General features: G+C 33.4%; 3 protein-coding genes across 3 annotated transcripts in view; all 3 read left to right on the top strand.

Moving 5' to 3' along the window:
• Positions 1-662: 662 nt before the first annotated feature.
• On the top strand, positions 663-5,344 carry LOC106776820 (putative Myb family transcription factor At1g14600). Its single transcript, XM_014664286.2, has 6 exons — positions 663-950; positions 1,349-1,425; positions 1,526-1,562; positions 3,773-3,902; positions 4,273-4,495; positions 5,027-5,344. Exons 1-6 carry the CDS (start codon positions 824-826, stop codon positions 5,306-5,308), a joined length of 876 nt encoding a protein of 291 aa, XP_014519772.1. The 5' UTR covers positions 663-823; the 3' UTR covers positions 5,309-5,344.
• A 6,008-nt stretch (positions 5,345-11,352) lies between these two features.
• LOC111240606 (putative nuclease HARBI1) lies at positions 11,353-12,791 on the top strand. Its single transcript, XM_022776005.1, has 3 exons — positions 11,353-11,937; positions 12,029-12,254; positions 12,340-12,791. Exons 1-3 carry the CDS (start codon positions 11,353-11,355, stop codon positions 12,789-12,791), a joined length of 1,263 nt encoding a protein of 420 aa, XP_022631726.1.
• Positions 12,792-12,908: 117 nt separating this feature from the next.
• Positions 12,909-13,810, top strand: part of LOC106776821 — a 3,711-nt gene continuing 2,809 nt past the window's right edge. Inside the window, exons 1-2 of the mRNA XM_014664288.1 lie at positions 12,909-13,259; positions 13,343-13,792. Of these exons, the coding sequence (XP_014519774.1) occupies positions 12,909-13,259; positions 13,343-13,792 (801 nt within the window). The remainder of the gene's footprint in view (positions 13,260-13,342; positions 13,793-13,810) is intronic.

Here is a 13,810-nt window from a genome sequence, read left to right on the forward strand (position 1 = left end):
TTCAAATGTTGTCAAAAAATGTTGTCTATATATCATTATCTATTGTTTGTTTATAGTAATATCAGTCTTATATCTCATAATAACTCTATATAAAAATAAAAATAATATATATGAAGATTATCGTGTTTACGCGTCAATGAAACAGTTCTCATGAGAAGAGAACAAAACAAAAACCTGAAAAGTAATTTCATGGCATCCATGTATTCCCCCCAAGTGATTATGACGATGTTGTCGCATATATTACTATTACTGGTCTATCTAGAGAGAGAGAGTGCGTAAAAAGGAAACTAGAAAGAGAGACAAAGGTCAAAGATTGGCAACACACGAGACACTATATATATATTGGCATAACTAGGCATAATCATTTCGTATGAGCAAGCAAAACAACATATATCAGAGTTCAGAAGCCTCCTCGTGATTATTTTTTGGTTTCGTTTCTTTCATTTTTTTACTCTTTCGTTTTTCCTTTTTGTCATTTGGCTAGCTGCGTACACGCTGGAAGCAGCAACAGCACCTACCATAAGGTATTATCAGTGACATGTTCGGGAATTTGCAGGACTTCTTCCCCTGTCATGTCCTTTTCTCTCGATATTTTCCCCTTTCACTATGATGATTCTGTGTTCTCTTCCTCATTTTTTTTTTCTGTTTTCCTAAAGAGAAAAGCTGCATGCATGCCATGCTTTTTTCTTAGTCCTGTGTTGTTCTTGTTATATAAAGAGGTCCAAGTTGTGGAGCACGAATGGTAATGGTAATAATAGGGGTTTTTTAGAACACCCTTTTGCTTTCAGAAGTGGAAAGTGAAGGTCTTTGAAGAGAAGGAAAAATGGGTAGTTGTGGAAGGGAAGGTGTAGTGAGACAGTACATAAGATCAAAAGTCCCTCGTTTAAGATGGACCCCTGAACTGCATCGTTGCTTTGTTTATGCCATTGAAACTCTTGGAGGTCATCACAGTGAGTACATTGTTTTCACCTATGCTTTTCTTCATGTTTCTTTCTTCTTCTTTTCTTTTTGTTGCTTTTCTTAGATCCCATAAACACAAGGACAAAGCTTATTAGATGCATTATTATATATGCTGTTAATGTTAACTTTTCATCAGAATTGAAGCTTCACTTTATGTAGAAGGAAATGGGGGTGTATGGAGCTGAGGGAATTGAAAGACAGACAAAAATAATAAATGTTGTAGATGACATGAGAAAATGAGGTAGAAAAATAAATTAAATGAGAGAAAAAAGTAAAATGTATGTTGGCTATTTTCTTCATTATTCTTTGTCTGTTTTACATTACTATATAATACTATGATGAAGTTCTAATACGTTCCTGCCTCTTTTTTTGTTCATATATTGTGCAGAGGCTACTCCTAAACTTGTTCTTCAATTGATGGATGTTAAAGGGCTGACAATTTCACATGTCAAGAGCCATCTGCAGGTTCATTTTAATCTGCTTAATTAGTATAAATTTGGCAATTTCATACATTAATTTGGTGTTCCTGATTAAGCTTTTCTTCCTCTTTTTCAAAAATAACCAGATGTACAGAAGCATGAAAGGTGATTCCTGCAGACAAGGTACCTTCATTTGACCTTATTTACTGCAAAACACTATGTCTCTTCAATACTTTCTCCTACCCTCATCTTCCTATGCTTTGTGTTCATAAAGTATAGGTTATTTATCTACAGATTTGGATACATAATAATGAGAATATGTGCATTAAGAAAAGTTAAGGTTTTATATATGGTAATTATGTTAATATGGGCATCAATCATTCTTTCATTACTCTAAATATGTTGCATATATATATATATACTTTTTGGTGATCCAAATTTATGAGGTCATACCAGCTTGAAAATAGGACTTGCCAATTGAAAAATAACACCTGCATATTTAACTAAACTAACATAAATTTTTTTATTCTCAAATAGAGAAGACATTTTGATAATGATAGAAAGTGTCTCCACAATACTCCTTTTTATGGTTTACATAAAAAAAATGGACTCTTCAAATCAATGGAAGACAGAGAAGTCTCTTACCTGCTTTTGGTAAAAAATAAAAAAACCTTTTTTACTATAAAACAGTGAAGAAAGAACGTATATAAATAGAAAAATTGATTCTTTCAGATAACTAAATTTTTTATATTTATTTGACACTGTTCTTATTTAATTTTTTCTTTTTTTTTAAAAAAAAATTATAAAATTTTTCATTTTTTAAATATTTTATCCTTGTATTATGTATTAAATGAATGTAAAAGTGTATCATGATATTATTACTTATATAAATATAAAGTATGGAAACTTTTAGGCTCATTGTATGTTAGACATCCTATTTCTTTTTATACTTGCATTTGACACTCGTAAAAATTATTATTTTATTTTTTTAAAAAGGGTTGTAAAATGAAAGTAAAAGAAATGAGGAGTGTAAAAAGAATATTTTTCAATTTTTTAAGCTAAGTGTTGTTATTTATAAAGTAGCCAGGATGAGTGCTTCATCTCCTGGTTTATAAAGTGATTCATTATTTAAAAATGGTTTTTGACATCTTACAATCTTACACTGTGCCCCTTACGTTTCCCTTTTATGGTTAACTGTACAAAAGAAAGAGAAAAGGAAACTGGGTCAGACAGACGTGATATAAAACTATTACGTGTTAATTTTTTTTTTTTCTGGTTTAACTTTAATAAAAAGAGAAACCCACATTAAAATATTTAAATATCTTCTGTTTTTATAACCAAGATGTTTTTTTTTTTAATTTTATGGAGAAAATGTTTTAATTAAAGTGAAATAATAAATAGCTTGGTTGAAGCATTGATTGGTCAACAGATTAATATTGATCTGCATGTCGTACATTGAATAATGTAGATGCTTTCTGCATTGAAAGCATGCACTCTATCGATGGTTGTTTCTCTTATTGGTTAATAGTTTGTGGTTGAAAAGCAGAGGAAAAAGCTAGCCTCCATGCATGAGTTTAGCAAATTCTCAACAGCAATGTTGCTCATTAAGTAGTCCCTTTCGTTTCTATAGTTGATGCCACAATAGACAAAGGAGAATCATACACCATTATGCTTTTACCATCTTATAATGGTATTTTTATGAAACCCACAACTTTTCTGCTTTCAACATTTAATATTGCTCCTTTAATTTCATCCATATCTGTAAACTTTTCATTCTTTCTCCAATCCTATTATCATAATGTAAGTATATTCATCAACTTTCTCGATCACTATTTTTGTATCAAGATAATAAAAGTATTTTTTAATTTTTAATAATATAATACTCTTTATTTCTTTTATCTTTTTATTATATTAAGTATTCAAATATGTAAGTTAAAAATTTTGTATTGAATAAAAATAAAAGTGACATATGAGTAAAACAAAAATCACCAACATTAAATCTTAAACTTTTGTGTTGAAAATAATGTTATATCTTTCCTATGTTTGTCTTCGCTGACAAACATGTCTTGTGGTAAAAAAATAATATTTTATACGAACAACTTAATCAGTATATTTTTCTAGAAATTTTTTAAAATATTCAACATAGTACAAAAAATTTACTTTTTAAACTTTTTTTATCAATATATATCTCCATCCTCTCCACCAATGTACATCTTTTACAAACATATTTGTTTTTGCTTTTCATGCACAGAATTTAAATCCCATAATCTTAAAAGAAGAAAAGAGGCTACATGCAGTTTCACTCTAACTAACGTTATTTTGTTTTAGTGTTGAATGTTTTCACTAAATGTTGTTCTACTTTTAATTCCTTGTCTGATGGTTTTCTGTGACAGACAAGACTTCCACCCAACATAGAAAACAACACGATGATGAAGTGGGTGATGTTGGTTTCCACTCTTGTTTCAAATCCATTGGAAAAGAATCTGATTCCCAACCCAGCTGCAGTAATTTCTCCCTTAAAAGGTCAGCTTAACTTCATGTTTCAAATAAACAACACAACAACTTTATACAAGTTTTCAATCACAAATCAACGTGTATACAAGAAATCTCATTATTTTATACTTATTATTTAGAAAGTACACTAAAAACAGATGCATGATCAGTCAAGAATGTGTAACTTTTTTTACCCTACATATAAAAAAACTCTGGCTTCTTTGCTTGTTGAAATAATTTGAAACTTTTCAAAGGACTAAAAAGTGGTACAACATATGTAAAGTAACAAAACAAAAGTGATCGGTCTTTGCTTGATCTCTGGCTTTTCTGAGGCAACTTTTACTTTTAAGCAAGAAAAGAAAAAAAAATCTCAATTAATTAACGTTTGGATTCTCCACAGAGCTAGAATCGAGAAGACAAGTTTTCTCTCAGGATTCCCACAATGCAGCCAAAGAATATGTGATGCAGTCCCAAATCCATACACTACTTTTTATGATTACCTGCATAGCATGGCTGAGCAGAAGGGAATAAAGAAGATTTGTGCTGGTTCAATATTGCAGACTCAACCCCTTTCCACAACTTTTCTTCCCATGCTACCAAGCCAAGCATCAGATTTTCTCCAGGTACTCTTCTTATAGAGACAATCTATCTATCTTTTTGTACTTCATTTCTCTTCCTTCAACATAAATTATTGAGCTTCAAGTGGAGTGTCACATTGGTTATGTCTTTATTTCACTGTCATGTGAAAATTTCTCAGTAATAGGACCCCCCTTTACAAACAAAAAATGAAAATGACAGCCTCCTTGTTAAAAACATCAATTCAAATTATCAAAGTTAACTCTTTCATTTTCTACAGATAATCATGTTCAACTGTTCCTTGTATTAGTCTCTTTTCTGCTTCATATATCCAACCTTGTCAGTGGCCTCATAATTTAGCAAAATATTCTATTAGCTTTGCTCCTTTAATACTTACCCATGTGCTTTGTTCCCTTAATATTGCCCCCTTTGTGCATATAACAAAAAATGTTAGGCCCTTTTTGTCATAATGTCCACGTGAATAACTTTCTGCAGAATGAAAAAAAAAAAAAAAGAAGAAAAAATGGCCTTGTCACTTTCTGACTGGTGCTGTGTTCCTTTTTCACTATGTTGAACAGGTTGCCTACTTAAATGATAAACAGGCTTTGAATGAAGTTGAGAAGAGTTGTAGGGTAGAAGCAGAGGATGAAGACATGGGAGGTTGTGAGTTGTCACTGTCCATCTCATTGCCACAACCACATCCTTCTTCTCAGAGAAGTAATGCTTCTTCAGTCAGCGATATCAGTGAGGCCTTTTCATTGTGCCCTAAGTTTAACAACAACAACAACAACTACATGGGATGTTCTACTTCTTCTAATGTTTCAAACAAAGTTAATGTCGACCTATCTTTGGCCATTTGAATGTCACCTTCATTTCACAGATCAATAGCTGTTTTAAGAAGCATATTTACCTTGCTTAAGGTATTCTATGAGAGTTAGCATACCAAGAAAATTGCTATTATCTGTTTACAAGGGTGTGTTCATGAGTGTGTGAGTGTGAATGTTTGCTAAAATGCTAGAATTTAATTTCGTTGTTGTGACACATATTTTGATGTAAAATTATAATCGAGATTAATTTAGGTTTTTATAACAAATTAAAATTAGTTTTACTTGATTTTAAAATGAAGGTATCCTGAACTTGATCAGCTCCTACCCATCCATGTTAAATGTGTAACAGACGTGGCGATGAACGTGAGATTCTGTGATGAGAAACCCCTTCATGAATTTCTGCGTCAACAATGTCTCAGTATGTAATATCTTCTTTGAATTGCATCTTGACATAATGAAGAGAGACGGGATTTGTTGGATGCGTTTTAGAGAAACTTGTGATAACTTGCATATTATCTTTAATTGAAAATAATAATAAAGGTATTAAAAGTGAATCTCATCCGTTTTCTTCTTACCTCCCATTTTTTATTATTTAGTACCAATATGAACTTTTCTTTTACTCCATTTTTAGAGTTAGACACTAATATTCCATACTAAAATATTACTAAAATAAAATATTATATATGTGATAATTAAACTATGATCAAAAGGAACCTACAAAAGATAAAGAACTATATTTATAAAATTATGTGACTTTTCAACAGTTTCATCCTCTCTTCTTACAGGAACAAGTGAAAAGATTATATTTAAGTTCATACTATTAAAGTGATCATTACAAAGAGAAAACAACACATAACAAACAATAGAAAAGCAACCCTAAGCTGGTGATAAAACAGTTCATCATTAATATAATAAAAATTCAATCATACAATATACTACACACGTGATAAAGCAAACATCCTAAACCATGCACAACCTTAGACTTGACTCATCCGGATATAGTATGAATGTCGAGTTATGGTGGTTCATGCACTTTTGGTGACCTCTAACAAAACTCATTCAAATCCAAATACAAATACCAACCTATGTTTAAGGTTAGTCCGTCAACACCTATATCCCCAATCGGTGACCATAAACTAGGACCTCCTACTACTCTCCATCACATAACAATCCATCTCTACTTGAGATTGAGGTTATTGAGAGCATCAGGATAAACCTCGTATTATATATTAAACAACCAGAAACACCCTTACAGGTCTTCAAAAGTCACATAATAACCCAATTTTTCTTTATAGCATCTTGATACCCACATTAGGTAAGGAAAACAGTTTTGAAACCCTCACAAACAACTTTGGAAGGGTCCAAAACCACAAACATGAAACGTCCAAAACTGACATCCAGAACCCAAAATTTAAGATTTCCAAAACCTGAAAAACCCAAAACTGGTGTAGTGGCGTTCAGTGCCCTTTAAAAGGGCGCTCAGGTGCCAGATCCCTGGACATGGGTGCTCAGAGGGTGCTTGGGGGCGCTCGGGCGAATTCTTCTCACAAAAAGGGCGCCTAAGCGCTGCACCAGGTTAAAAAAACTATCTTCTTCTCACTTTGGTAACCCTTTACACAAGTTTAAATGATTCCTAAACACTCTTAGGCACTGAGAGACATCTAAAAACATACCTCTAACTTGAATTGACCACTCCAAACCCAAAATTATCCATTCTAGACTACCTAAACCTACATCTACCACTTCCTACATCAATTGCAACAAACTAAAGGTCTAGCCAAGTCCTAATTAGCTCCAACACAAACCTTAAACTCTTCAATTCAATCCCAACCCTTACATCAAAATTTCACTACCCAAATCTCTCATTTTGTACTTAAAACCATTCAAACAATAACCATTGACCACCCTTTTTGATCCTAGATTAGTTTTCACTTAAAACATACTTCTACCAGACTTTAATTTACCCCATAACAATTTATTTTTGAACCCTTAAACTTTTGTTTCATGGAATCCCGCTTATTTTTGGACGTTTCATCATTGAGAATGGTGTCTAGAATTTCTCTATCTATTGCTTGATAAAGATAGTTTTTTATCTTTAGATCCTTAAGTTCCAACTCCTTTATTACTTTGATTTCCATCTCTAATGTAATGGCTTTATCTAGGACGAGGTTCACTCCATGTTCCACCAAATACCAATATTCCTTTAACCGAAGGAAATTCTTCATAAGCTTTGACCACTAATAGTAGTGTCCATCAAATTTAGGAATTGTAAGTTATGCATACTTTGTTGAATCAGATATTCTTTTGAATGATATTTCAAAAAGAAAACACGTGATTGTTGTTTCACTCACTTTTTATTCAGTGTATGATTTAAGAACCCTGATGTATCACTCAATTCACTTAGAATTTTCTACTTCATGTCTATGTTACATGACTGGAATACTAAATTGTTAACTCAAGAAAATAAATAAGATTTTCTTAAAACTAAAGTGATGTTTCTTATTCACAAATTGTAAAAATGAACTACAACAATTTAAATAAATATGTAGAAGCAAAAACCTCTCTCACACCATGCGTGAAACTTAAGTGGTTACCTAATAATCAGAAGTTAAACTTTAACATCCTTTATTCCTACAAAAACAATCAACATGACCTGCATTTTTGGAATCATAAAACTAAATCAATTTAAATGCAAAACAATATTTTAAATAACTTAACTGCTAACACTTTCACCATGTTTCTTCTCCAAATTTTCCTTATCCTTCAATCCTTCACCACCTATCACACGATTATCATCCATCTTCTTCTTCATGCCTCTTCTCTTAATATGGCTAGGTGGTTAATTAAGGGAATTAATATTATAATTTAAGGGATGCAAGAAGGGAGGGAAACAATTCAAAAAATATGAAACCCAATTGAATCTATATAAAAAATATAAAACTAAATTAATAATCAAATATTTTATTAAATTGATAAGTGGTAATTTTCTAAATAGCATTAACTCCAATTCAATATAAAATCTATAATGACTTTTTTTAACAAAAATTTGAATTTAGTTAAATAAAAAATAAATATAAAGATCAAAATAAATCAATCATTTAAATATAATAACTAAATTACTAAACCTAAAATATATTATTAATGACGTTTTCTTACGTTATTATAATTTTAGAAACTTAAGCAGGAACACATTTATAGTGGCTATTTATCCTGGTTTTATTATATCCTTTAATTTAGATCGATTAAAAAAATAGGTTTGGATTTCTTTGTCGAATAAAGATTTCGTTCAGATGAATTCATTCAAATATAATAATAATTTATCAATCAAATAATTCTACTTTTAATTATAATTTATCAATTCATAAACATGTTTAGTTTTTGCATTGAACAAATTTAGAAAAAAAGTTAAAAATTATTTCAATTAAAACTGAAAATAATAAAAGTAAATACTTATTATGAACAATAAATGTTATTTCTACGGAGAAAAAAGTTTTTTTAATAACTTTTTTTTATTACTTTTTTTTAATAAATACGTGATGATTTATGATTATCTGATTTAAAAAAATGAAAAATAAATTTAAATAGATTAATAAAATAATAATATATATCATATTGTAAAAAAAATTGTTAAAAATATTATTACGACTTACACCCTGTTCGCTTGAGGGTATTACCCTGTAGCGAGGATTTGAGAGGATGGAATTCAGAGATGGCTTGTGTTCGCTTGAAGGTATTAGCAGTGATTTGAACTGATTTTTATCAGCTGATTCAAGGGATGACAGTGAAAAATGCATCCCGCAAATGCGAGAAGATTTGCGGTGATTTCTTTTGCAAAGACGCTAATACCCCTCAACTTTCACTTTAATTCCAAGATAAAAAATGGCTTTTAAACATAAAATAAAAAGCATCAGTTATTCCCATTTTCACTGTGCTTTCACGAGACTTACTACTGCAGCCATGTGATCACCCAGTTTACAGTGTCTCGGCGTGCAGTTCTTTCTTTTCTACCAGCCCGAGATTCTCTGTATGAAAACACAACTCACTGCATGCACTGCAAAGAAGAGAGAATCCTGGCATTTGAATTTCAAACTGTTTTGACCACAAAACCCATTATAACACGGTCCTTTCATAGATCACTGCATGCAACTCATTACATACAGAGCTAGAGAGATGCGGTGTGAGAAGGTTTGTGAGTCTTGGTGAACTTCGACGCTTGGAAGTGACGACGAGCAGGAGAGGAGAGGTATGGTTTCTATCCATTTCTCATCTTATGAATGTTGTTTGTAGATTGTAGTACTGCCATGCAAGAGTATGAGGAAGAAGAAGGGTGTTGATGATGAAGAACGGTGTTGATGAAGACCACGGAGACGTTGCAGATCAGGCCATGGAAGGAGGAACGCGTCTGTATCAGGATCCGAGAGGGTGGTATCCGGATCCACCATGCTGAAGGAGTTCCAAAGTTGGCCGTATCCGGATACAACGTGAGGGATCCGGATCCAAGTTCTTGAATGCATTGCAATGGCAACGTATCCGGATACGGCTTATGCAGGATTTCTCGTATCCGGATCGCTGCAACAGATAAAACTTTGGTTACGCGACGTTTTCCGGTTGGATTTGGTGTTCGTCGTGTTTTGTCGTCTCTGAACCCGTGTCTAAGAATTCCTTGGTTGCAGGCAGGCAGTATATGTGACCCTGTTGTGGGACTAAGGACCCTATAGAGCGTGTTATGGTTGGAGGTGGAACCTTCTTCTTCGTTCACGTGAGAGGACCGAGGACCATGGCGTCGTTGTGGTTGTCATCTATTGCCATTTGAGGATCCAAACAGTGGTGCGTGCAACGTTCATGGGAGGCATGGAGAAGACGATGAAGGTAGGTTACGATTCACATGCATGGAGACGATGTGTGGCATGGAGAAGAAGGGAGACGATGTGTGGCATGGAGAAGAAGTGTGTGCGGTGGAGGACTTTGGCCTGATGCGTATGGTGGTGGAGAGGAGGACGACCACGGTTTGGTGGAATTAATTTGGCAAAGTTTTCGAATGATTTCAGAGTATCATGAGAGTAACATCGACATCAACATTTGCTTTTTTTTGGTAGACTAACCATAACCATTTGTATGTTTTGCAGGTTTTTATAACCAAAAGGTGCGCTACAAGTTTTTCGTAAGAGACTAAGTATGTTAGTCTTTCATTTGCATTAAGTATAGTGATCTGTTTCTGCAGTTTCAATTGTTAGAAAATTTTTTGACATTAACATAATGTGGTTCATGGTTTCCATGGTGAGAATAAGACCAATTTTTGTTATCTGCAGAAGTGTTTTTGGTGTTTGTAGTGGTTTCTGGATCTGGATCTGGTCATCTTCCAAAAGAGGCATTTCTTGGTATAAAATTGTGAAAAATATTGTACATATTTATAATATATTTTAAACCATCCTATACATTATACATTGTAACTTATTCCTGTAATTTTTTTGTACAGCTTGGTTTTGGTATTGTGAGTAATTATATTTCAATCTTAGCAAGTGAAAGTAGTTCGTTATTGGGATATAAGTGTCACTGGCAGCTGAGTATTGAAAAAAAATCTTGTTTCTAATCTTGCTTCAAACCTTCATAAGTGACTTCAAGAGGTACGTTTCATATTATGTTATTTAATTAATAAGAATGAATGTGTGGTTTTTGTTGTTCTCATATGTATTTTGTTTAATTATTATATGAATTGCATGATTATTTATAATTAGGAAATGATTATATGTATATTAAAATTTAATGATATTCTGTTTATAAACTTTTGTTTAAGTTGTGAAATTGTCTGTATTTGGTTAAGTAAATATACATGGAAGAAGAATTAGAATTTTTATGTTTATTGTTTTTTATAACATATTATATCAATATATAATTTTCTATGTTTATGTAATGTAATAATGTATTTATTGTATAATATTTATTTCATGTATATACTACTATAATAATTCTTTATTATATGAACATATGATGTATGAATGTATGAATGAGGTTTGTTTAATGAATAAGTGAATGTATGATTTTAATTATANTATGTATATTTGGTTAAGTAAATATAGATGGAAGAAGAATTAGATTTATCATCTTTGGAGGCTGAAGATATAGATGATGATGTGCTTGGCGTAGATTTCAATATTATATCAATTATACGAAGACACTTAGAAATAACCACTGCTTTAGCTGCGGTAACAATGTTATGCATTGTTGCACACGCGTTGAGTATCTTGGAAATGTACTGGAGTGATTCCACTAGTGTAAGTATTTCCCTACCAGAAAGAGATCGTCGTAGGGAGAAATTAATGTCATATCTAGTGCACACAAATCGGTCCCGCGATATTATTAGGATGGGTCCAGAGGCATTTATTAAACTTTGCGAAAGAGTAAGATCAACTGGGTTAGTTAAGGACGCAATTCGGTCGACAGTGGAGCAACAAGTGGCTCAATTTCTTCATATCATTGGCCATAATGTTAAGAATCGAAGTGTAGGTTTTTTCTTCCATCGATCGGGCTCGACGGTTAGCAGACACTTTCACAATGTCTTGGGTGCAGTTATAAGTTTGGAATCTGAATTTCTTATTCAACCCTCAGGAAATGAGGTTCAACCATATATCTACAATAACAATCGATTTTACCCGTACTTTAAGGTACTNATTTAAAAACATTTGCTCATGTTCTTAAATGAAAGAATGATGACAATTTTAGACTTTTATCATCTCTTCCTATTTGTATGTTCAGGATTGTTTGGGGGCCATAGACGGTACTCATGTTCGTGTGAAGGTGGGCAGATCTGATGCCCCGAGATTTCGAGGAAGAAAAGATTGGCCAACTCAAAATGTGTTCGCGGCGTGTGATTTTGACATGAAATTCACATATGTTCTTGCTGGGTGGGAAGGCACTGCATTGGATTCAAGAATTTTAAAAAATGCTCTTGATCGAGATGATCTGTTGGTTATACCGCAAGGTCAGTGTGTACATTGGGAAGTTGATGACTTAATGGCTATATATGTTAACAATGGCTAAATAGTTCTACATGTTCAAAATTGTAGGAAAATACTACCTTGGTGATGCTGGATTTATGTTGAAAAGCACAGTCTTGACTCCATATAGAGGCGTCAGATATCACCTTAAGGAATATACACGTAGAGGACCACAAAATGCACGCGAGTTGTTTAATCATCGACATTCATCCGCGAGAAATGTTATTGAAAGAACTTTTGGGGTGTTGAAAAAAAGATTCCCTATCATTGCAAGTGGTACTGAACCACACTATGATTTGGAGACGATGACAGAGATTATCTTAGCATGTTGTATCTTACACAACTTCCTTCGAAGCGTGGATCATGATGACTCATTACTTGATGAAGTTGATAATGAGATCAATGAAAGAGAAGAGCATAATGTTTCATCGTCTCAAGTTAGGGAAGAGGATCATAGGATGGGTACTTGTATTAGGGATGCCATAGCTGATCATATGTGGCGAGATTATCAGAACTCTTAGTTATTTTACTATTATTGTATTTGTCTGGCTATTTGCTGTTTGTTGTATGACAATGAAATTATATTATGGATGTTTATTATTAAATTCTAACTATTTTGTTTATAAAGTAGGTCAACAATGAGTAGAGGTAAGGCAATCGCCACTGAGTCCTCTGTTCCAACCAGAGAGTTTATAAAATGGACTGAGGACATGGACGCACGTCTGCTTCACTGTATGATTGACGAATCAAGAATCGGTAATAGGGTTGACGGGAGTTGGACATCCCAGGCGTATACTAACATTGTTGATCACTTACATGTCTCTGGGTATGTTGCTATTACAAAAAATAATGTTAAGAACCGTCAGAAAGTCTTGAAAGATAAATGGCGTGAGGTTCATGACCTTTTTTCTGGATTAAGCGGATTCGCTTGGAACCCCATTACTATGCGATTTGATGCGGAGGACGAGGTTTGGATGGACCTCATTCAGGTATATTAAAATAAATAGAAAGTCGAACATATGTTTTATATATGAAAATATGTAAAAATATATTTTAAATGTTTAATGTGCAGTCGAGGCCAACTGCCGCAAAGTGGAGAGTGAACAGTATCCGCCATTACGATTTAATGGTGGAGTTATGGGCTGCGGATCGAGCAACAGGGAGTGCTGTTAGGACAGCTCGTCAAATACGTCGAGGGCGGGAAGCGCCTCGTGTTAATGTTGATCTCAACCACAATGTTGAGTACACTCCTGAGCAGCCTGACTGGATGGGTTATAGAGACCCAACTCCCCCATCACCTCCTCCCTCTGTTGATGAATATAGTACAGGTGGAACTCAATCTGTGCCTTCAGTCCCATCGGGTGGGACTTCATCCTCAAGAGGTTCGAAAAGGAAGGCACCTACGACGGATGTTATTGAAGCCCAATTTGAGAAGTTCACTACCAGCTTGGACGGTTTCACCAATGTCCTCAGTTCATCAAATGTTCATTTTGGTACTATTTCTAATGCAGCCGTGGAACAGGTAACAACAATGAAAGAA

Source organism: Vigna radiata, chromosome 11, assembly GCF_000741045.1.
Source record: "Vigna radiata var. radiata cultivar VC1973A chromosome 11, Vradiata_ver6, whole genome shotgun sequence".
In the NCBI taxonomy this organism is placed as follows: Eukaryota; Viridiplantae; Streptophyta; class Magnoliopsida; order Fabales; family Fabaceae; genus Vigna; species Vigna radiata.

Bases quoted from the DNA above. Each gene is read 5' to 3' on its own strand.
- LOC111240606 (XM_022776005.1), top strand. From the start codon at position 11,353: ATGGAAGAAGAATTAGATTTATCATCTTTGGAGGCTGAAGATATAGAT. The intron at 12,255-12,339 runs GTCAGTGTGTAC...TCAAAATTGTAG, and splicing joins TCTGTTGGTTATACCGCAAG to GAAAATACTACCTTGGTGAT.
- LOC106776820 (XM_014664286.2), top strand. From the start codon at position 824: ATGGGTAGTTGTGGAAGGGAAGGTGTAGTGAGACAGTACATAAGATCA. The intron at 951-1,348 runs GTGAGTACATTG...TATATTGTGCAG, and splicing joins AACTCTTGGAGGTCATCACA to AGGCTACTCCTAAACTTGTT. The intron at 4,496-5,026 runs GTACTCTTCTTA...TATGTTGAACAG, and splicing joins AAGCATCAGATTTTCTCCAG to GTTGCCTACTTAAATGATAA.